General features: G+C 40.4%; 1 protein-coding gene across 1 annotated transcript; it reads right to left on the bottom strand.

Annotated features, from left to right (window-relative positions):
* Nucleotides 1-353: 353 nt before the first annotated feature.
* ube4a (ubiquitination factor E4A (UFD2 homolog, yeast)) lies at nucleotides 354-20,686 on the bottom strand. Its single transcript, XM_049576052.1, has 20 exons — nucleotides 20,596-20,686; nucleotides 17,150-17,315; nucleotides 16,780-16,956; nucleotides 11,124-11,236; nucleotides 10,723-10,875; nucleotides 10,425-10,584; nucleotides 10,132-10,334; nucleotides 9,732-9,923; nucleotides 9,287-9,620; nucleotides 8,987-9,113; nucleotides 8,543-8,850; nucleotides 7,992-8,124; nucleotides 7,672-7,862; nucleotides 7,253-7,353; nucleotides 5,456-5,569; nucleotides 4,913-5,087; nucleotides 4,630-4,810; nucleotides 4,267-4,414; nucleotides 3,585-3,742; nucleotides 354-2,955 (listed from the first exon to the last, which is right to left on the bottom strand). Exons 2-20 carry the CDS (start codon nucleotides 17,274-17,276, stop codon nucleotides 2,820-2,822), a joined length of 3,231 nt encoding a protein of 1,076 aa, XP_049432009.1. The 5' UTR covers nucleotides 17,277-17,315; nucleotides 20,596-20,686; the 3' UTR covers nucleotides 354-2,819.
* Nucleotides 20,687-22,636: the final 1,950 nt, after the last annotated feature.

The following is a 22,636-nucleotide window of genomic DNA, read 5'->3' as shown; positions in this document are numbered from 1 at the left end:
AGTTACAACCAGAGGCAGCTCCGTGCACAAAAATGGGACCTCATGTGGCCCAAAGCAATTTTTTGAGCTCTCCTGTGAGAATTGTTAGCACATACAGTACATGGGGGATCTGGCTTTTAAGAATTTCTCATATAGTTGCTGAGATTGTCTGACATATAGATGTCACTACTATACAAGTTGCTTGGGAATAACTTAAAATACATAATAAAGCAAGTAAAGAACCCCTTAAACTTGAGACACAGTCAATACTATTAAAGATCTATATATTTAAAGTCTTTTGAGGCCCTCTTTTACAAGGGTGTTGCAAGGACTGAACTCACTGTCATATTTCTGAGACAAAACATAACAATGTCTTATTAATGCACATTAGTTTTATTTTTTAAATCATACTGTACATCCAAAATAAACATTTTAAAATCACAATTAAAAGAAAAAAATATTGCATTATAATTTAACCCATGTAATCATTCGGGTGGTAGATATTCAACATACAGTATGAGGGCATGCCAACAAATACACCTTTCTCTCACATGTTGCCATTTAATACAATACTTCATTTTGAATGAAAACCTTTTCATTCAAAAAGCAACTCACAAACAGGTCACCTCTTTCTGATCTTCATTCTTTTATATTTTTACCCCACAGCTTCGTGTATGCCCTAAAGAAGCAAACTCATAATTATGTCTTTTAAAGAGTATGAAACAAGTCAGATCCTCATTCGCTGACATTTACTGCAAGGCTGTTGGTTTTAGGCACCACTTCTATTGATCATTTATTTGCCCACATGTTAATACACTACGCTTGCACACAACAAAAAAAAACATCTGTTCAAAAATGCTATATCAGGATACATCTGTTAATCTGGTGAACGTTAATTCAAAAGATGACGATTATTATACACTGTCAGTCAAAAATTATTGAACACCCTGTAGTCTGGCTGTTTTTTTTGTTTTTTGGTTTGATCACAAGAAATGCATTAATTGTTAAGACCTTAAAATTATACAGTACATGAGAAAATTTTGGAATATTTAATCTTCTTGGAAACTAGAAGGGCACACAGAGAGCGAAATGCCCGATTTCGCAATGTTTAAGAAAGTGAAAATAATAAGTGTATCCACCCCGTGATTCGGATCCACTCCTAAATTTAATGGGTTTAATGGGTACACTTTTCCAACAAGTTTAAAAAAATCACCAGTAGTTTGTCCGTAATCCTGCTGACAAACAGACAAATGGCACTACAAACATGGCCTCCTTGGCAGAGGTAATATGATAGCCAGAACACATTTTGTAATCTCATGTTTTGCCATGATATTTGAGTTTAGAAGCGTCAACCTGAGAGGCCATTCGGTTCAGTCAAAGGTGCTCTGCATAAATAAGCAAATGTCTTGCAGTCTCTCTACATTTTTATTAAAATTAAACATGGCAGAAATATTAAGAAGCATATTTCTATGACTCCATAGCTCATTTCTCACATTTCCTTTCAGTCAGTTTGACTTTGGTGGAAAGTTTTGGAGAAATATAACATTTCAGGAACAGCTATCCTGTTTGTCCAGTTTGAACAAGTGGAATTTGAGATGTTATTTTGTGTCCCCGATCACTGCTGAGTGTCTTAAATGGACATTTCAAAGATTTTACATTGGAGTCGGTCGTTGCAAACGGTTGCATTATGACTTCTGTAACACTGTCAGGGGCTTTCTAAAATCAAATAAATTTTCACTTGCTAGTGAGATGAACTGCGAGCAAAAATGTTTTCCCGAGGACGAACTCCTCAAGATGCTCATCAATGTCACGCTCAACAATCAAGCATATGCAGTCTGGTATTTTTTGGTAAACTTCATATTATTTTTTTTGCATGTACTTGATCCTAAAATATGGTTAAAAAGTATACTTATTGTATAGTAACTGAAACCCAAATCCGCACACCCAGCAACCTATTAGTTAGCAAGCTCTCATATCTAACGAGGTCTTTAATTAGTGCTTGATTAAAGGCAAGTGCCCTTGAAGATGTGAAGACACTTTTCTATATATGTTTAAATACAGAAAAAAGTGTACACAGTATAGTTTTGTGCTTCAGGTGTCCTATTACAGTGAACAAGACTTTGAACATCTCCAAGTAAATCTAGGTTATTTCTACTAAAATAAAAGTCACACACACAATTAAATTTGGTTTTACCTGTGCATTGCCTTTAATTGCTAACGTTATTTACAATGCTGCTTGAGATTTAACCAAAAGTGCGGAAATGTTGGGTGTTCAAGAACTTTAAAAGGCAGTGCATACTGTATTCTTTGTGAAGGTGAAATTATGGTAAAATCAGAAACACTTCCACTCATGTTCTGCCTTAAGACTTCCCAAAAATACTTACCTTGCAGTATAAAATCTGGTTAGGGCCAGCTGGTCAGCCAGAAGTTCGTACAGTACATTCAACAAGTCCTGTTGAAACTGTTATTTCTGGCCACAGTTCTGATTGTGATAATAACTAATTAATACACAGTATTCAGGGAGAGAGGAACCAGCAGTTGCATCACCCTACTCAGGGCGTCATGGGAGTTGAACAGCTACTGTGTGGATCGGTATGGATTTTGAAGTTGTCACCAGCCGGTGGGCTACAGTTCGCCTGGACTGTTGTCACAGAAAGAATCCACTGAGCGTGAAGGCTGCATGAAAAGGCTGATGCAATGTTAGTCTGACCGGAGGAGTCAGAAGAAATCCACAGAGGCAGCACACCATGGATTAGCCGAGAAGCAGAGGAGCACGCGAGATGTGAGCTGGGAGGGAAAACAGGGATGCAGTCATTGTTTATCACAGCGAGGGATCCCGGCTAGCCACTGGGTCCCAGCTGCAGCCTCTCCTGCTTATGCTTATCCAGCCACTGTGAGATCTGCTGTTTGAGTTCCTCGTTTGGCCTGATCTGGTCCATGGTTAGAGGACTGCGGTTGAAAGGGTCTGTCTGGTCACTGCCAGGAGGAGGACATCATTAAAAAATGGTTAATTATGCAACTTAAACACACCAAGTTTTTGTTTCCACATCTCATCCACAAGTTTATTTTTGACCTTACAGTAATAGCGATTAATTAGGGCTGTCGCGGTGAAGGAACTTTCCCTGCGGTGATTAAGGGTGGCTCAGCAGCGCAATATGCAGTACTAACACCATTTTCTGATGTTTTTGCAAGTTACTTCATTTATTTTAGTGCTTTGTAAATAAGCTTTAGACTATTATATGGTTTATTATTGTTTTTTAAAATGCAGAACACAGAGGGGCAAAGAGGAGCAATAAAGAGGCGCAGCATGTTTCAGCTGAGACGCACTGGTTCCATCTGGTTACTATGATACAGAATATGTGCGCCAGTAAGTGTGTCTTTAAAGAGAGAGGATGGACCCACCAGTCTCTGTGGGTTCAGTATTAATTATTTTAATATATTAATAGTATTTTAATATTGCGGTTATTGCGACAGCACTATGATTAATCAGATAACAATAGATTAATATAAAGACGCAGATATCCCAACTTCTCTGCTCACAGGAAAGACAAATATGGTAATGATCATCACAACAGAATTTGTATGCTATGTAGGAAATAACTAACCTGAGGAGATGCCTTGCTATAGTGGAGCGGTCAACTGTCACATTGGATGAAGGGAGAAGAACAGGATCGAGCATCAGGGTGGACATGATGGGATCCAAGAATTCATCAGGCGCATCTGCATATGTCTCCTCTTCCTGCTGCTGTCTGTCTGCATGGGACTTTAACAGAGGCACAATGACAACAAAGTTTTTTAGTGTCTCCAAAAAAGATTGTATAGTAAAGATGGATGATATTACAGCTCAACAGAAACAAAGCCAAATAAAGATGGTTTCTGTCATTTTAGGTTGTTCTTATCACGCTGATGTTCGAGTGTTAATTTTTCTGATAAGTTTGGTTATAACTAGTTATTTGAGGCTATAAAAAAAAGGGGTTTGACGTCATGATTGACAGCTACGTGTGCCAATTCGTATGCTGGTGATTAATGACGCTGCTTGTAACTGAGAGATCGCTACCGCACAGACTCTGGCTCCAAATGATGTCACCAACGCAAGATGGCGGCAGCCATATAACAAATAGTTTGGCTTCATTTTTGTGCAGTGGGAGGAAAAGTATTATCCATCTTTATATACAGTCTGCGTGTTCCACCTGTATTCACCACAGTGAAATGTATAAATTGACAGAACAAAGAATTGTAAAAATGCACTCTAGTGTTATCTGGCACAGTTTGCAGGTCAAGTGATACCTTTATTTTATCAGCAAGGAGTCCAAAAGCCACAATCATGTCCCCAGGCTTGTTTATCTTCTTTAGTACCCTAACTGTTTGGGAGAAGAGTGTAGGAGAGTACGATCGTCCATCTTTTGGGACTGTAGCACAGAAATTCTCCTCATCACTGCCAAAGAGAAACAATCATTTTTAAAAAACTGGAAACCACTATAGTGATCATACTCAGCAATGTGTCACAGTATTTCTTCTCCAGAGGATTTGGCCGCACTAAAAGACAAGAGATTAAACAAAAAATATTTAAAAACGGCTGCTAAATGCTTTTTTTTACCGTTTTATTTTCTAAAGTTAACAATTCCACAAAGAGGAGTGTTCACAACATACCCCAGATTCAGGTAGATGGTGCAGATGTCAGAGACAAGCTGCTGGGGCTTGAAGTCAAACTCACTGAAGTCCTTGACTTTAAGGGCACCCATCTTAGGACCCACCAGGTGTTGCAGAAAGTAATTCAGCATGGAGATGATCCTCTCAGCCAAGAAGGGGTGCACAAAGATCCCCTTGATCTCTGAAAATGTGGAAAATGATAAAGAAAAACACACATCGGACGAATGAAGACAAAGTTTAAATGGGGGAATCAATATGAACAATCAAATCTTTTCTGCCTGACCTGAGGTGAGGAAGGCCAGTGTGCCGATGGTCTCATTTGACATGATGTTGTGGAAGCGCCCCAGCTGTCCAAACATCTGCAGGCTTGACTCTTTCTCTCTTCTGGCATCGGGGGCCAGGCCTTCCCACTCCCCTCGATCCCGCTCCAGCTGCAGGACCTTGATTTTACTCAGGTACTACAACACATGGAGACAGACTTATTTTTTTGTTGAGCTAATGAAAAAGACTGACAGTCTGACTAAGAATAAAAACACAGCTTAATAAAAACATGTTATTAGTCATGAAGATTTCACTTAAGATTTCCGGCGAGCAAGTTTATATCCCTCTAGTCAACAAAATCTGTGCCAGATTCCCTCCTTGTGTACAGAAATTTCTGCTTATGCAAAGCTAACCTTTACCACCAGTTAAAGTGAATTAACACCAGACAAACACAAGTGAAAACATAATGATAGTTTACTTCTACTACATACTAACTTATTGTAATATGATGGAAAGCTTATTTCCCAAAACTGGTGTAAAGTTTTGCATGTATGAATGATGTTACCTGAATAGCCTCATCCAGTAGGAAGATGGCATCGTTCATCAGTAAGTTGAGGAACCTGAGGAACAGAGGGGGGTTCATGGCCTCCAGGTTCTCAGATGCATAGTGCGCCAAATGCTGAAACAAGAGAAGTCAAACTAAATGGAGAGAATACTGGGATCAATCTGCTTAAAGTGATAGTTTTGATTTTTTTTTGGAAGTGGGACTATATGAGGTACTTATCCATAGTCAGTATTTTACCTACAGTAGATGTCTGTCAGCATGTCCTGTTTGGAGAAGCAGACAGAAGTACCGCCACAGCAACAAAATATATGTTAGCTATCTAAAAAATCCCTAGCAGTTTAAGTGTATGCTACATTTATATTACTTTCATCCCTTTATCTTCCTGTCAGACACCAATTTCCAAAAGAGAACTGAGTGAAACAACTCTTCAAAGCCACTTAACAGTAATTCTACCTCACAGGAAACGGGATCTACTGGTATACCTCTGCCTTGACCAGCTAGTTTGTTTGTGTTATTGTGTGACTTTGGTGTTTTTACAGGGTTGGTAAGGACTCACCTAAGTCACACAATAACACAAACAAACTGATCAAGGCAGCGGTAAACCAGTAACTTCCGTTTTCCGTGCGGTAAAGTTCCTGTTTGTCAAATGATGCTGGTCGCTTTGAAGTGAGCGCAGATAACAGCTTATGTTCTCAGCCTGAAAGGGCTGAACAATGACAAGGTGAAAATATTCTAAATATAGCGTGCACTTAAACTGATATTGATTTTTTTTTAGCTGGCTAAAATACATTTTGTTGCTGCCCCTCATCTACAGCAGTATACCTGCTTCTCCAAACTGGGGGCTTGCTGAACACCATCTACTGTAGGTAATACACTGACTATGGAAAAATACCTCATATGGCCCCACTTCCTGTTTTTGCTCTCAATCATTATATTTTTCTATTTCACTTACAAAAATTGTGGGTTACAAACAGCCAAAGCCATTCTTGGCATGCACCAAGTAAAATATAATAAAGCATAAATCCTGAACAGTTTACCAGTCCATTAAATTTTCTTTCCTCTGCTTTTCCACCACCTTTCCTCCCTACTACTCCTCTCACAACAGACAAAAATTTGAATGACATGTAGTGAGAGTCTTTCTGGAGGAGTTTACTTGCTGCTTGTCACCAAAAATCAATATCTGCTATTGATGAAGCTGCCCGATCATACACTCATATTACTCAGTAATACATCTCAAAGCTGATTATAATCTTGATGTACATCCACGACAAAAATGTTATCACCATATTTCTGTTTCCTATTCCTACATCTTGTCAGTGCTCATCTCATACCAATGTTACTACACACTACTGTTTTACATCTGTTCATACCTTTATATACACATATTTATATTTATCACTATGCACATGCATTTACTACATCCCTGTTTATATTTTGTTTTTCTTGCACAATCTCTTTTTCTTTCTTATACACTTTAAATCAGCATCGTTGAAGGGAGCCTGAGATTTAAGATTTTCATTGCCAGTAACTGCGTCTCTGTAACTGTTGTGCATATGATTAATAAAGTACTTGAACACTGTTATACAGCTGTTCAACAACATGTGGTCTGGATGTGTTATTATGCCTGTAGTGGTGGGTGAATTTGTAGGTGAGACTGTTCTTAAAGAACGGGATTTAATCTTGATATTTCTAGTTTTGGGACAGCAAACGATATGATTGAGACAGGATTAGATTTTTGAGGATTATCAGATGCACCCAAACAGTCTCACAGCATACCACTATCCAGCTTCTCATTACCTTGATACTTTCTCTGTAGTTATCTTTGCCCCAAATGTACTTGAGGATGGGATACATAGGTCTTCTGTAGTTGAATTTCTGTTCAAACTGATGAGGATCACCTGGAGAAAAAGAGAGGAAAACTAAATAAAGGCAAACACTGCAACTTTTTTTCCAGCTTCTCTCCTTATCTTTAACACACACAGGTGTGCACACACAATCTATCCTCTACACCTGACTAGAAAAAGACCCCAAATGATCCAAAGTCAATCTTTTACAGTACTTGTATTTTTTATGTGAATTCTTTTTAAGTGTGCATACTTGTGATAGCACCTGTTAAGAAATCTGTGGATTTAAATGTGGCTTTATCAAAAACAGTTCAATGCTGCATCCATCTACAGCGACCACTAGCAGGTCAAAACTTGTGAGGAATACAATACCTGTGAATTCAATGTCCACAAACACAGTGATGAGGGCCTCTGCCAGCTGAGCTGCGTGTCTATAGGAGCAGAAGACTCTTTCTCGCTGGTACACGATTGGCTGAGCAGCACCAGGAGCCACCGGCTCCATGTGGGGCATCACCGCCTCTAAGACCTCGGCAAGCTTTGCCCTTAAATGAGGGTTCTTCATCCTGTTGTGCATATAGGACAGGAGGGATTGAAGCTAAAATTCCAAGATGGTCTGCACCAATCAAGCCCCACAGCCACAGTCACTGACATGATAGATCAAGTCATGCACCTGTCTAAGCCATGTACCGTACCTCTCTACGTTACCCATGAAGACAGTGATGAAGTTAAGAATCTGCTCCAGGCTTTCTGCAGACGTCTCCAAAACATCGTCGGCAAATCGACGCAGGAAGATGAAAAAATCTCCCAAGTTCTCTGCAAAAAACTCTGACAAACAAAAGGCACACTTTAGTAATGACTATCATATGAAGGAATGTTCAGCATGAATGAATAATCGTGCTACAAGTGACTAACCACTTCCTTGAATGCAGTCATTTCAAAACATTTTGTCGTATCAACTATTTATTAAACCCAGAGTTAGAGATTAAACATCAGCTCTAAAAATACCTGTACTGACGATTTTCACATGACCTGAGCCTGAGTATTATAAACTCATTCATAAAAAGTTAATTTTGCCAATAAAATGGTCTCAAAAATCATTAATTACATGCTGGCAAGGTGTGGTGACATCCAGAGATAAATGCTGTTACATTCAAATTATGTTTCTATCAATTATTAAACACACTGTTCCACACGCTCCATTTAAGGAGGTCAAAAAGATTAAAAAGTAGAAGACCTGACGTACCTGGTACGTAGCAGAGCATAGTGTTCTGTAGGGAGGGCAGGGGAAAACTGAGTGCTACATGCTCAGGCCCCTGGTTCCCCATACTAAGCTGAACCAGCAGAGCAGCAGTGGAAGCTTGGAGGTTAAGGCAGCATTGCAGCATGGCAGGCTGCGTGGTGGCAGCTTTGGTTGACAGGTAAACAATCATCAGACGCTCGAACTGCTCCAGGAGCTGCTCCGTCATGGGGTTGCCTGTTCGCTGGGCCTCCTGACACGTCACCTGGAGCCGGTGGAGAGACTGGTTCATCTTCACCATCTGCTCATGGAGTCTACGCGTGCATGTAATGCATGTGCGCAGGTGCATGGACACAAAGAGAACAAGACAATATGGGTTACTGCTGACAACCGATACTCTGTTAAAGGTCTATATGGAAGTTGTGTTGGCGCTCGTTTGAAGATACGTACCTGTGGAAGCCGAGATGAAGGGTGAGTTGTGTGAGGATGAGATTTTCAGTCAGCAGGCTGTAGGACTGCGCAGACTCCACCGGCTGCTGAGGGGGCACTGGGATCAGACAGGTTTCCTTGTCGAGACCTGGTGTAACACATTTAGGATTATTTAGTCATGAAATGTAATGTATACTCCTCTGCTGCTACAGTTACAAACCCAAAACAAACACCAGAGCTGCTGCATTCATACTGATACATAAAGATGTTGAAATAATGCAAATAGACTTATTAACACTCATTTTCACATATATTATTAACCTGTTGCATGCACATTGCGATTGCGCCTCTCCTCTTCACTCAGCTCTTTGAGGGCGCAGTAGGTGGGGTTGAACGTGAGTAGTTTGGGCGACCGTGGCCTGCAGAAGGGCTGGCACAGCTTTAGCAGCGCCGCACCCAAGTTTAAGAAAAACGCATCCGAAGCATACATCTGGAAGAAGATCTCTGGCATCTGATTGGCCCAGATCTTGGCCCGGCCAGCGTTAGCCTGCAGACAGCTGCCCAACCACGAGAGCAGCAAGTGGCGCATCTCGCCAGATCGCTGGAGCAAGTTTTTCAAGATCTGGTAAAGCTTCTCGTGAAAGTGACCCATACACTACAACACAAGGAGAGTGGACATCATTAGCCCTGGAACATTTGTAGAGACAATCACTGAATAGTTTAATTTATTAAAAAAAGGCGAACAAACTGAAGAGAATCTCTTCACCTGGTGGATGTTGGCCTCCTGAACTTTGGTCTCCTGGGCGCTGGAGCGAGACGGGTTCAGGAAGTAACCATGTCCCTCCACCACACCCGGAGTTTTTAACAAGCAGGAGATACTTAGCACCGCTCCCAGTAAGGTTTTTTGGTACTGCAAACCATTGGCTGGGTCTTTGGGTTGAATGTGTTCCACCAGTACCTGAGACAAAAATAAAAAAGAACAATTGTTGGAAGGATTTGAAGAGTTAAACACATGGGAAAGGTTCAGGTAGCAGTGTGAAATATTAGCCCATTACTGTATATCCGATTATGATTTTAAATTAATTTGTAGTGGGTATTATAATTAGCAGTCAAAAGGAGGCAACTTTACAATAACATTTGCAAAGCATCCTTGAGTGTCTTCTGACCTTAGCAATATCTTTATTGTGGCTGAAGTAGAGCAGAACATCCAGGTAGGAGTAGAGGAGAGGCTGGCACAGGTCCAAGTCTTTGATGCGTCCCTGGAAGATATCAAACACTGGTACTATCACCTCCTCGAAGGTACGCACCTCCTGGTCAGAGAGCAGGCCAGCGATGACCTCCTCCACAAACTCGACCACCTCCTCTGGCTCTGAAACACAGCGACTTTGTAAGAAACTGAGAAGAGAAAATTCAGTGAGTACAGACGAACACATGGGAAAAGAAATAGTCCTGAACCTACGTGCTCCACTGAAACCTTCCAGCAGCAGGTCAAGAAGCTGTTCGTAGATATTCTGGCTGGTGTAGATCTCTGGGGTGAGCAGAACCGTCCGCGTGTTGGAAACTGTCAGGTTCTTACAGCGAACAGCAAACGGCAGTAACTTCTCTGGTACCTTCTTCACCTTAAGTCATGAATTATGGAAGAGCGTGGGTTATCTGTATGTTCCAATCATCAATAACGGTCTATAAACAGCCAGTAATCTCTGAAAATGGTTGCATCAAAGTGCTTCATATACAGTTTGATAGGGAAAAAGTCGCACCTCTTTTTTAGCCCTCTGGTAAGAAGCGAAAAGATATGGGATAGCACACTTCTCTCCAGCATCCCGGTCAGCGGAGAGATTAACAGCGCTGCATGATGTCATGTAGATGAGGTGGTTTCCTGGCTCTAGTACCAGCAGACGGTTAAACAGAGCCTGGAGGACACATAACAGACCATGTAAAACATTTTGCACATCTGCTTACTCACTCATTCATTTTCTAAGCACCTAATTTGTAATGCGATCCCTTAGACTTCTGCATCGATTTCTTACATAATGCATCCATGAATGGCACCCTTGGCACAGTGTAAAGGTGGTCATTCCTTCACTGACTGTACCAGACATTTAGTGGTTTATTAAGATGAGAGAAAGAAAATGGGAAGAACAGAGTGATGACATCTGACCTGCTCTATGTTATCCATGTCCAGCCAGTCCTGTCCATCCAGATCTGCAGCCATCTCCTCCAGGTAAACACAGCGAGGAGGGATCCCATTACCTCCTCTCAGACTGGGGTCACCTAGGGTTGAATAAAACCAGGGTCCTTAAAAATAAAGTGTGCTCAAGCTTTATTATACATAACAACCCCTGAAGCTTAAAGCACTCCAAGCATGAATACTGGAGTGGAGTGGACTGTAGTTAAGAAATGAATCAGCGGCATTAGCATCAACATTAGAATAAATAAGACACAGGAGGATTAAATGTGCAGCATGTGTTTTCTCTGCTTTATTTCAGACTGAGGTGGCAGAGGAATGCATTACTCTGTGAGAAAAGAGGGGCTTTTAGCCTGCGTTTCCTGATCATCTTGACTCATCCTCAGGCTGTCTCTGTGGTGGAGAGACCCAGCCAACTCACAGAGAAGCTTCACAGTGTGCAAGGTCTCTGTATTGTCTTTGGGGTGGTGAGTCATTTGTTGCAGTGCTTACTGGAAATTTAAAAACTGACTTTCAAGATGGCTGGCGACATCTAATAATACCACTGAGGACAACACAACACACTGTGCTATTAGTTAGGTACATGATCAGACACCTGCCTGTCTGTCTGTCTGTTGCTGTACGTCTGTTTGTTTCTGTCTGTTTATTTCTGTCTCTTTGTTCCTGTCTCTCTGTTTGTTTGTTTCTGTCTGTCTGTCTGTCTGTTTGTTTGCTTCTGTCTGTTTATTTCTGTCTGTCTCTTTGTTCCTGTCTCTCTGTTTGTTTCTGTCTGTCTGTCTGTCTGTCTGTCTGTTTGTTTGCTTCTGTCTGTCTGTCTGTCTGTCTATCTGTCTCTGTTTATCTGTTTCTGTCTGTCTCTGTCTGTCTATTCCTGTATGTCTGTCTGTTTGCTTTTGTCTGTCTGTTTCTGTCTGTCTGTTCGTTTGCTTCTGTCTGTCTGTCTGTTTGTTTGTCTGTCTATCTGTCTATTCCTGTATGTCTGTCTGTTTGCTTTTGTCTGTCTGTTTCTGTCTGTCTGTTTGTTTGCTTCTGTCTGTCTGTCTGTTTGTTTGTCTGTCTGTCTATCTGTTTCTGTCTGTCTATATGTTTCTGTCTGTCTGTCTGTCTGTCTGTCTCTCTGTTTGCTTCTGTCTGTCTGTCTGCTTCTGTCTCTGTTTCTGTCTGTCTATCTGTTTGTCTGTCTGTCTGTTTGTTTGTTTGTGTCTGTCTGTTTCTGTCTATTCGTCTGTCTGTCTGTGTCTGTCTGTCTGTCTGTCTGTCTGTGTCTGTCAGCCTGTTTCTGTCTGTCAAATGTTTCTTTCTGTCTGTCAAATGTTTCTTACAGACTGAAGCAAATACCACAGGTAAACATGGTTTACTAACAACTAACAGACCCTTTGCTAAGTCCCGCCCCCAGACACAGACTGGCCAATCGTAACATAGCATCAGTCCGCCTCAGACCAGCTGTGCTCCATTCGTTTCAAATTTCCTTCATTTTCAGGCTGGTTTTGTGGATTTAGAGCTAAATGTTGTGCCTGGGGCACGTCGTGTATTAATGATACTCATTACCCGGAGAGGTTGGAAAAAGATATACGTTTCTTCCCTGTTCCAAAACCAAAATCAAACCCTGAAAAGTGTAGGGTTAGCTAGCTAGCTACTGAAGATATAGCCTACTGAATGTATACACATGCTGCTTTTGCTTTTTAATGATTATATCAGTGAAACAAAGACCGACCCTGCTGTACAGGAACCAGTGAAGGGAAGCAGGAAAACTTTGCTGATATTCAACCAGCTGTGTGTCATCACATTGCGCACAGATGAACGTTGTTTGACTTCCCCTGAAAATCCCTGCCTATCCGGCGTGAAGGTCCAGGTGTTGGCAGCGGCATGAGGGCAAAGCCAAACACCGTTCATCTGCACACACTGTGATGTCACACAGCTGGTTCAATATCAGCAAAGTTTCCTTTTATATTCATTGTCTTGTGTGGCGATCAGCAGTGATGTGGTGGTTCACTTTTACACTGTGATCTGTAGCCTATAGTTCGGCTTTAGCTTCTAACTATCTTTGTCTTTTAACCTGTTGTTGCTGCTGAGTCAGTTTGACATCCTGGATATATCCTTCAAACACAGACTGTAGACCCCTCTGTCTGCTTCTCTCTGCAATCACTGTTTCATTTTTCCAAAAATATGATAATATTTCTTCAGGGAGTGCAGTTAGATGTGACGCTGTCCCATAATGAAGGATAGGTGGAAATCGGTAATGTGGAAATTGATGTCATTCTTAATGGACGGCTCAACAAATTTGCACACATGACGTATTCATCACATGTGTCATATCGATTTTGTAAGAATGTTGATGTCATTTCCAAATAGGGAATTGGTAAGATTTTATTGATATCAGTCACACTATTGATTGTGCTTATCAATCCTATTCTTTATTGATTCTCTTATTGATTTTGTGGAGGAAACAAATAAGGCCTACACATTTGAGCATTTTTGTAACAGAGGATATTCACCCCCCCGGTAACAAATGTGCTGCTGAATTGGTAGGCAGTGGCACTCGTGTCAATACACAGCATTCCTTCATATAAGCCCATGTTGCATAGAAAGATGTTTCAGCAGATAGCTGGTGTTTCCTTACTTGAAGTTAACATTTTACAGACATTACAAGAGCAGCACTGTTAGTTATCTTTCTTCGTTAAATGAAGCCATGCTTTGGACTGTTTCTTCCTCTCCAACATGACTTGTTCTTGTTCCAAGTTTTCAGCAACGTAGACGCATGAGTTTGACATCAAAGGGACAATGTGCCACCTTGTATGTGGGTGTCCAATCAGTGTTCATGATAAATGTAGTCGAATGAAGCAATAAATTCCTCAGTGTGTGATAAACTGACCAGGTAGGCTGAGTTCAGCTGCTGCAAAGCCTGTTGTTCTTCCTCCTTTCAGCGCCGTCATTTGACGCAACAGTGACGTGGATGGAAGGAGGAAAACTAAAGGCTGAATTTTGCCCTTGGATAGCCAGGGGACTACTAGATGCCGCTCGAGAACACAACTTCCTTGTTGTCTACGCTTGTGCTGCAAACTGGCTATGTTTCCAACAGTGAAAATAGTGAAAAGTGCAGAGGATGTTATGGATGAGGATACACTTTACTTTAGTCTTTTGGCTGACTCAGATATTCAGCTGTATTTCTCTGAGCCAGAGGATACAGCCGAAGAAATGCAGCAGAGAGAAGCTGAAGCTGCATGAGAAGATATGGATGGCAGGGACGTTCAAGAACCAGAGCTGCCAAGAGCAGAGCCCAATTGGTGGTGCCTTTGCTCAAATTGCCCTCCAATGCCAACGGAAATGGAAACATTTTGAATTTGAGCGTGGGTAGTGCTGTAGCTGTTGCTGATGCCAGGAGAGCCCTGAGAGAGCTTGTGTGTGCATTACTATACGTGAAAGTTTTACCCTGAACTTGGACAGAGGTGTGCTGGAGACCTTCAACTGGATCCCAAAGATATACTAGAAAAGACAACTGAAACTAGCAGGGCCGAGAGGGCAGGTGATCCAAGTAATCTAAGGTAACCTAAGTTAACACTATTTTGTTGAGTTGCCTTAGGGCATGCTGGTTCAGACTATGGGGCTTCCATGTTTTTATTTTGTTATGTGCAGCAGTATACAGTACAGGCCAAAAGTTTGGACACACCTTCTCATTCAATGCGTTTTCTTTATTTTCATGACTACTTACATTGTAGATTCTCACTGAAGGCATCACTACTATGAATGAACTATGAATGAACACATGTGGAGTTATGTACTTAACAAAAAAAGGTGAAATAACTGAAAACATGTTTTATATTCTAGTTTCTTCAAAATAGCCACCCTTTGCTCTGATTACTGCTTTGCACACTCTTGGCATTCTCTCCATGAGCTTCAAGAGGTAGTCACCTGAAATGGTTTTCCAACAGTCTTGAAGGAGTTCCCAGAGGTGTTTAGCACTTGTTGGCCCCTTTGCCTTCACTCTGCGGTCCAGCTCACCCCAAACCATCTCGATTGGGTTCAGGTCCGGTGACTGTGGAGGCCAGGTCATCTGCCGCAGCACTCCATCACTCTCCTTCTTGGTCAAATAGCCCTTACACAGCCTGGAGGTGTGTTTGGGGTCATTGTCCTGTTGAAAAATAAATGATCGTCCAACTAAACGCAAACCGGATGGGATGGCATGTCGCTGCAGGATGCTGTGGTAGCCATGCTAGTTCAGTGTGCCTTCAGTTTTGAATAAATCCCCAACAGTGTCACCAGCAAAACACCCCCACACCATCACACCTCCTCCTCCATGCTTCACAGTGGGAACCAGGCATGTGGAATCCATCCATTCACCTTTTCTGCGTCTCACAAAGACACGGCGGTTGGAACCAAAGATCTCAAATTTGGACTCATCAGACCAAAGCACAGATTTCCACTGGTCTAATGTCCATTCCTTGTGTTTCTTGGCCCAAACAAATCTCTTCTGCTTGTTGCCTCTCCTTAGCAGTGGTTTCCTAGCAGCTATTTGACCATGAAGGCCTGATTCGCGCAGTATCCTCTTAACAGTTGTTCTAGAGATGGGTCTGCTGCTAGAACTCTGTGTGGCATTCATCTGGTCTCTGATCTGAGCTGCTGTTAACTTGCCATTTCTGAGGCTGGTGACTCGGATGAACTTATCCTCAGAAGCAGAGGTGACTCTTGGTCTTCCTTTCCTGGTCGGTCCTCATGTGTGCCAGTTTCGTTGTAGCGCTTGATGGTTTTTGCGACTCCACTTGGGGACACATTTAAAGTTTTTGCAATTTTCTGGACTGACTGACCTTCATTTCTTAAAGTAATGATGGCCACTCGTTTTTCTTTAGTTAGCTGATTGGTTCTTGCCATAATATGAATTTTAACAGTTGTCCAATAGGGCTGTCGGCTGTGTATTAACCTGACTTCTGCACAACACAACTGATGGTCCCAACCCCATTGATAAAGCAAGAAATTCCACTAATTAACCCTGATAAGGCACACCTGTGAAGTGGAAACCATTTCAGGTGACTACCTCTTGAAGCTCATGGAGAGAATGCCAAGAGTGTGCAAAGCAGTAATCAGAGCAAAGGGTGGCTATTTTGAAGAAACTAGAATATAAAACATGTTTTCAGTTATTTCACCTTTTTTTGTTAAGTACATAACTCCACATGTGTTCATTCATAGTTTTGATGCCTTCAGTGAGAATCTACAATGTAAATAGTCATGAAAATAAAGAAAACGCATTGAATGAGAAGGTGTGTCCAAACTTTTGGCCTGTACTGTAGGTGCAACTCATAAACCTCAGCTACATTATGTTTTGGCCAATAAAGCAATAGCTATAGGCTAGTAGGCTAAAAGCTATGGGTGTCAGAAGCTTGAGAGCAATGCATCCTGGTACATGTAGGCACTGCTTGCAGGAGAACTTGGCTTTCTCTGTCAATATAGCATGCACTGAGGAATTTACTGCTTCAGTGGACCACATTTACCATCAACACTGATTGGTCATCCATCAGCCGTCTCATATCAATGGGTCCAACACATATTCAATAGAGCTGAGTCCGATGCACATACGGTGTATGAAAGGGGTATGAGTTACAGATCAAGGTCTGATTAGGATTCTCTTTTTACTTACTGTTGTCCAGAGTGATGAGAAATATTCGCTGGATCATGTGATTGACATTGAGCTGTTCGCACAGCTCCTGCCGGGACCGGAAGGAGCGGCTGATCTCTGCCACGGAGTCGTCATTATCATCAACACTGTCTGACACAGAGTTTTCTGACTCTGACTGGCTCTCTCCTGAGTCCTCCACTGTGAAACAAGATACAGGGGGTAACAATGAAACCATTTGGATATTCATACATACAATAAATTAAAAAAACTGATATTTCTTCATAATATCACTGAAATGATGTTATTTATATATTTGTGTGTATGCATTTTGATTCAGCACTGACTATACTTCTCATTCGAGGACTATAGTAGCTCTGATAACTCTACCCACCTGGTGGTTCAGCAGACTGTTCTGGTCTCTGGCCTGATGCGAACTGCCTGGCATCAGCCAGTGAGCTGAAGAGGGCAGCAAAGGGGTTGCAGGAGATGTTCTGGTTGTTGTTGCCCTGGTCAGTCATCTCATTGGGGCTCAACACTTATCCATCCAAGATCCCAGCCTTGAGGAGCAATGCGGACACAACAGCTATGTGACAATGGAACTACACTTACAAAATATAAATAACATACACACAAAATCAACATTCTTTTCCATCATTGTCCAACTATATCATCATCACCTCATGCTTAGAAGCAAAATGCAGAAGTGCACAACTTCAGCACCTTATCATTAACAGCTGTGTTTGAACTTGTGTCTCAAGGCCATAGAATAACTTTGTCTGACATTCTTTACCAAATTAGGTTCATATTTCACTTAAAAATGTGCCATAATATATGCAGTTCTCACTTTTCTGTAGGGGAGTTGTTTAAGTCAGCATAATAGGGTGCTCAACAGTTCTTAGGACAGCCTTCTCTTCTTCTTTGAGGTTTTAAGGAAGACGGTGTCCTTGATGTCACATTACTTCTTCTGGGATTTAATGCCCCTTGTTGCCCACTGCCTAAAGTCAACCATCAAAACAACCATGTTCTGCCTTTCACACTGTAGTCTACTCCTTACATCATATGTCTCATATGTGCAATTTTGCAGGAGGCTTGGGCGGCATCGAAGTATAACAGCACAGCACCTGAGGTCAGCCTTTACTGGCAGAATAGGGAGCTGCGCTAAGAAATATGGGGACAGTGAGTGGAAGGGATAACAGTAAGTAAAAAGAAAAATGCCTCTGCCCTTGTTTGGGAGTACTGCCACATATAACTTTCTCTTGAGATGACTTCTTCCTACTACAAAAGCAATTTATTAACCACATGATTTCATTCAGTACATCATCTTCACTCAGCCCACTGATGTGATGGTATCCCCAGAGACAATAAGTATCATCAGTCCTCCAGCAAGAGGGCACTAATTTTCTATGTATCCATTATTCTATGGGCCATTAGAACGTAAACCCAGCAAGACTTGTCAAAGTAGACTAACTGCATATTGGAAACACAGCATTGTAGGCTAGACAATAACATACATGCTACAATGACTTCTATCACTAGTAGCTAAGCTTTAGTTTACCGTCATATTCTGTAAACCCCAGTAAAATATCAGGAAGGTATAAAGTTATAAAAATTAGGTACTGCCCGAGCCTATTGTGCAGACATTTCCTGTCTTTGTACCCCATATTGTTTGCATGTTATAAGGACATGCTCTACTGTTTCTATCTCCTGACACTGATCACAATTAAATGCTGGATATTTAGTACTGTTCAGATTATAGTGTAAAAACAATTAACTGATTCACCAATTAGTCCACTGACTAGGAATGAATCAGCTACTATTTCGATAACAGATTAAAATACCTTGAAAGATTTAAATGCCTTTCCACCTTCAAATCCTGTCTGAAAACACACCTTTTCGAGCTGGCATACTTGTTCTGATTTAGTGGTGACACACATATTGAGATTTGCACTAATGATGCTTTTATAATAATGATTTTATACCTAATATCTATAATCAAGATTTTTGTCATTTTATTAACTTTTATTGTATATTAATACTGTTTAACAATAATAATAATAATAATACACTGGTTTTATGTAACGCTTTTCAGGATACTCAAAGACGCCTTACAGAGAGCAAGAACAGAAACTAATAATAATAATAATAATAATGATAATGATACAATCCATAGGGAGGTAGTAAGGAAATATTCCAGGAAGGGCAGGCGAAGTACACTGAATTTAGAGGTTAAAGGCAGTTTTGAACAGATGTGTTTTGAGGGTTTTCTTGAAAATCTTCTTAATACAGAATTGTTTGATTTTATGATCTAAAAATGATCTGTATTATCATTATCATTATCATTATTATTATTATAAAAACGCATTGGTTCCAGCTTCTCCAATATTCAGATTATCTGCTTTTCACCATATTATAGTAAGGTAAACTAACTATCTTTGGGTGTTGAAGTGTTGGTCAGACAAAACAAGATGTTTGAAGACAACAACTTTGGTTTGAACGAAATTGTGATGGACATTTTTCAAACAACAAACCAAATAATCAATCAATAGAAAAATAATGATGATGAAAATAATTGTTAGTCTCAGCCCTTTTTATATCATCCTCTCCTTCTCACAACACCTTCTCTACATTGGATTTATGAATAAATGTTTTATTTTGCTGCCTGATCCTGATGTTTCACTCTTGATTTTTTTTTCTTCCACACAAACTCCTACGGCTGCAACTATTGATTATGTTTGTTACCGATTAATCTGTAGATTATTTTCTCAATTAATCGTTTAGTCTTTAAAACATCAGAAATTAGCGAGAAAAGCCTGTTACACTATCCTAAACTAGAGCCCGAAGTGACTTCATCAAATGGGTTGTTTTGTCAATCCAATATTCCCAAACACACAAATATTAGTTACTGTTATACAAGTCCAAAGAAAGCAACAAATCCTCACATCTGAGAACATGGAAATATAATTTTTTTTGGCATTCTCACTTAAAAAAATGACTTAACAGTTAACTGATTATCAAAACAATTGCCTTTTTCTTTAATTCACTAATGGCTGTAGCTCTATTTAGGTCATACCCCACTGTTTCTCTATATCTGTCCTTTATCTCTTGTCACTGATCACATCACATTGCAGAATATTTTTGCTGTAATGGAGAGTGTAGTTATTGTTTAGATTACTGTGTCCTAGTTTCTATCTACTCATTGTTGAATCCTATTTACAATGTCTTCCTTTCCTTCTCATCATACTAACTTTACATTGGATTGATAAATAAATACCTTCTCCAGCTGCCTGATCCTAATGTTTCACTAGTGATTTATTATCTTCCACACTACTGATGAGCTTGGAAACTTTTTGGCACGACATTCAGAGAAATCAATAACACATCTACTGTCCGCTGCTGCTTACAGCTGCTCACGGAGCAGTGAACATATGGGCTGCCTGTCATTATCGCTCACTCGTGTGTTTTATCAGGACTCACCTCTTTAACGTTACAATGTGTTGTCACGGTTACCCATCAGGTCAGCTCAGTAGCATACAGATATACTCGTGTTACTTTGTGGAGCTAGCTCTCCAACTATTACGCCATTTCAAAAGTGTCACATCAGCCGTTCAGCATTTTAAATAGCAGCTTAGCTACTTGACGCTAGTTAGCTAACTAGCTAGCAGCAGCTAGTAGCATTGACCGTCCTGCAGCAGGGTTAGTTAGCTAGTTAGCTAACAAGCTAAGCTGTCATGGGGTCACCACGACTCTATTGCAGCATCGATTTTATAAACTATCCTATTCATTTCGTGTATTGCTAGTCTAAATAATGTATAAAAACGATAAAGAGGGCTGTCGTACCTGTTTTGACGGGAGGAAGTGTGTGTTTTTGATTAAAAAAAAATTGCTTCTCGAAACCAGTAGCAGTTCCTCAGTAAACTGAACTGTAAACGTCATCAAAATGAGACGGAGCGTCTTCTTTGCTGAGTAACTTTTACAAAACATGACAACAATATTTAAAATGGTTTAATAAAGCAACCTCTCTCCGTGAATTTATTAAATATAGTCAACATGTGTAAGTGCACTAAATATTAATCCAATATTCCCCACGTTTAAGCCTGATTCGCAGTCCATGGGCTATTTGTGGAAATAATTCATGACAGTTATGTAAGACAGATAAGCCTTAGGCACGAGACTACTTCCACTTTTGATGCCCCTGTTTTGGCAATGTTCCCACAATAAGCAATTTTGGAAAAATGTATTCCTGCATGTTGTTAATAACACTAAATCAGATTTTTACTCTGAATGATCTTGTCTATATTAATGACTTCTTTGTTTGCATGTTTTCTATAATGTCAATAAGGGCTTGAAAAAAAAATCATTTAAAAAATCAACGTTAAAGTGTCTGATACCTGTAGACACCCTGATCTCTAAATTAACAAACACTAATTAGCCTAACACTACTTAACTGAATCATTAGTCTGATCTTACTGTTTACCAACTGACGCTGCTGCTATTATAAGCTATAATGTCACATAACTGTTACTTTAACTTGCAATGTTTGTCTCCATATGTTCCTGTGTGGTTTTTTTTGTTTGTTTTTTATTTGTTTTATTCTTATTTTAGTGTTTTCCTCATTTTATTTGTCCTTTACTGTCTCTGTTTATGTGAACCTTTTATGTGTAGGCCTACTACTGTTGCCTTTGTGTTGCTACAACTGAATTTCCCAGCTGAGGAAATCTTATCATGCACACCAGCATGAGCAATATATATCAAAGATATATGGCATTTCTAAGCCAATTTTTTCCAGTATTTGTACTCAGAGTTCAGTAGGTGTCATTTGTTGAAAACGTGTCTTTCTTTTTTTTTTCTTTGTTATCTGTGATGAAAGACTGCACTGTCTGTATGAGGTTAGTTGACGTTTCAGCTTTTTCAGCTTGTTCTGTGTTTTTTTGCTGATGTGTGCTGACCGTCAGCAGAGGGCAGCAGCAGACTGCACCTCTGACTGGGTCTCTGGCGCTCAAACCTCGGGGAGCTGTCTGAGTTGGGCAGATGTGTCTGTAGATTTAATGCATGGTTCCCTCCTGTGTTTATGAAACTGTAGTTTGGGTTTGAGAGTTTGTATTTGGACAAAGGCTTGATGAAATTGCCTAACTGTTCTCAGATGTTGGTTATGTCGAGAAAAAAATGAATGTATGCATGGCATCAGTAAACAAATGGCTGAATTTAAAGCTGTGATAAAGATCCAGTAGTTGATTACTACTTCAGTCAAGTTCATTTAATTTATATAACTCAATATCACAAATCACAACTTGTCTCAGGGGGCTTTAAAATCTGTACAGCATATGGCACCCTCTGTCTTTGGACTCTCACTTCAGATAAGAAAAAAACTCCCCCAGAAAAACCCATTTACAGGGAAAAAATGTAAGAAACCTCAGGATGAGCAACTGTACAACTACTGCGTAAAGACCCCTTGACTAATCTTGGACTTAAGCTAAAGGTTTTTCAAGAACTGCCTTTTGTAATGAGACTAACATACACCCTCTTTAATAAGTTTGTCTGATCCTTTTACTAAAACATGGTGACTGTGCCAATGTCTCCTGTGTGTATTCTTTGGTATATGGAGAACAATGTCTTTGTGCACTCATGTCCTGTCCTGCAACTTTTTCATACTGCTAACACCCAGTGATGATGGCATTTCTGAGCATTTGTGAGTGCGTAAAAAGCCCAGAGGAGATTGATCTGTGTGGGAATTGTCTTAAAATCCATTTTGTATGGACTGCAAGTGACTTGCAAACATGTCAAGTTGTAAAAAGCATTATTTATTTTTAAGTACAGTGAATTTCTGGCACAGAGTTGCATTTTTGAAGTGCTGTTTCCTGCTGCACTGAATGTATAAAAC

This window comes from Epinephelus fuscoguttatus, linkage group LG5, assembly GCF_011397635.1.
Source record: "Epinephelus fuscoguttatus linkage group LG5, E.fuscoguttatus.final_Chr_v1".
In the NCBI taxonomy this organism is placed as follows: domain Eukaryota; kingdom Metazoa; phylum Chordata; class Actinopteri; order Perciformes; family Serranidae; genus Epinephelus; species Epinephelus fuscoguttatus.
This window is presented reverse-complemented; position numbering and strand designations above follow the sequence as displayed.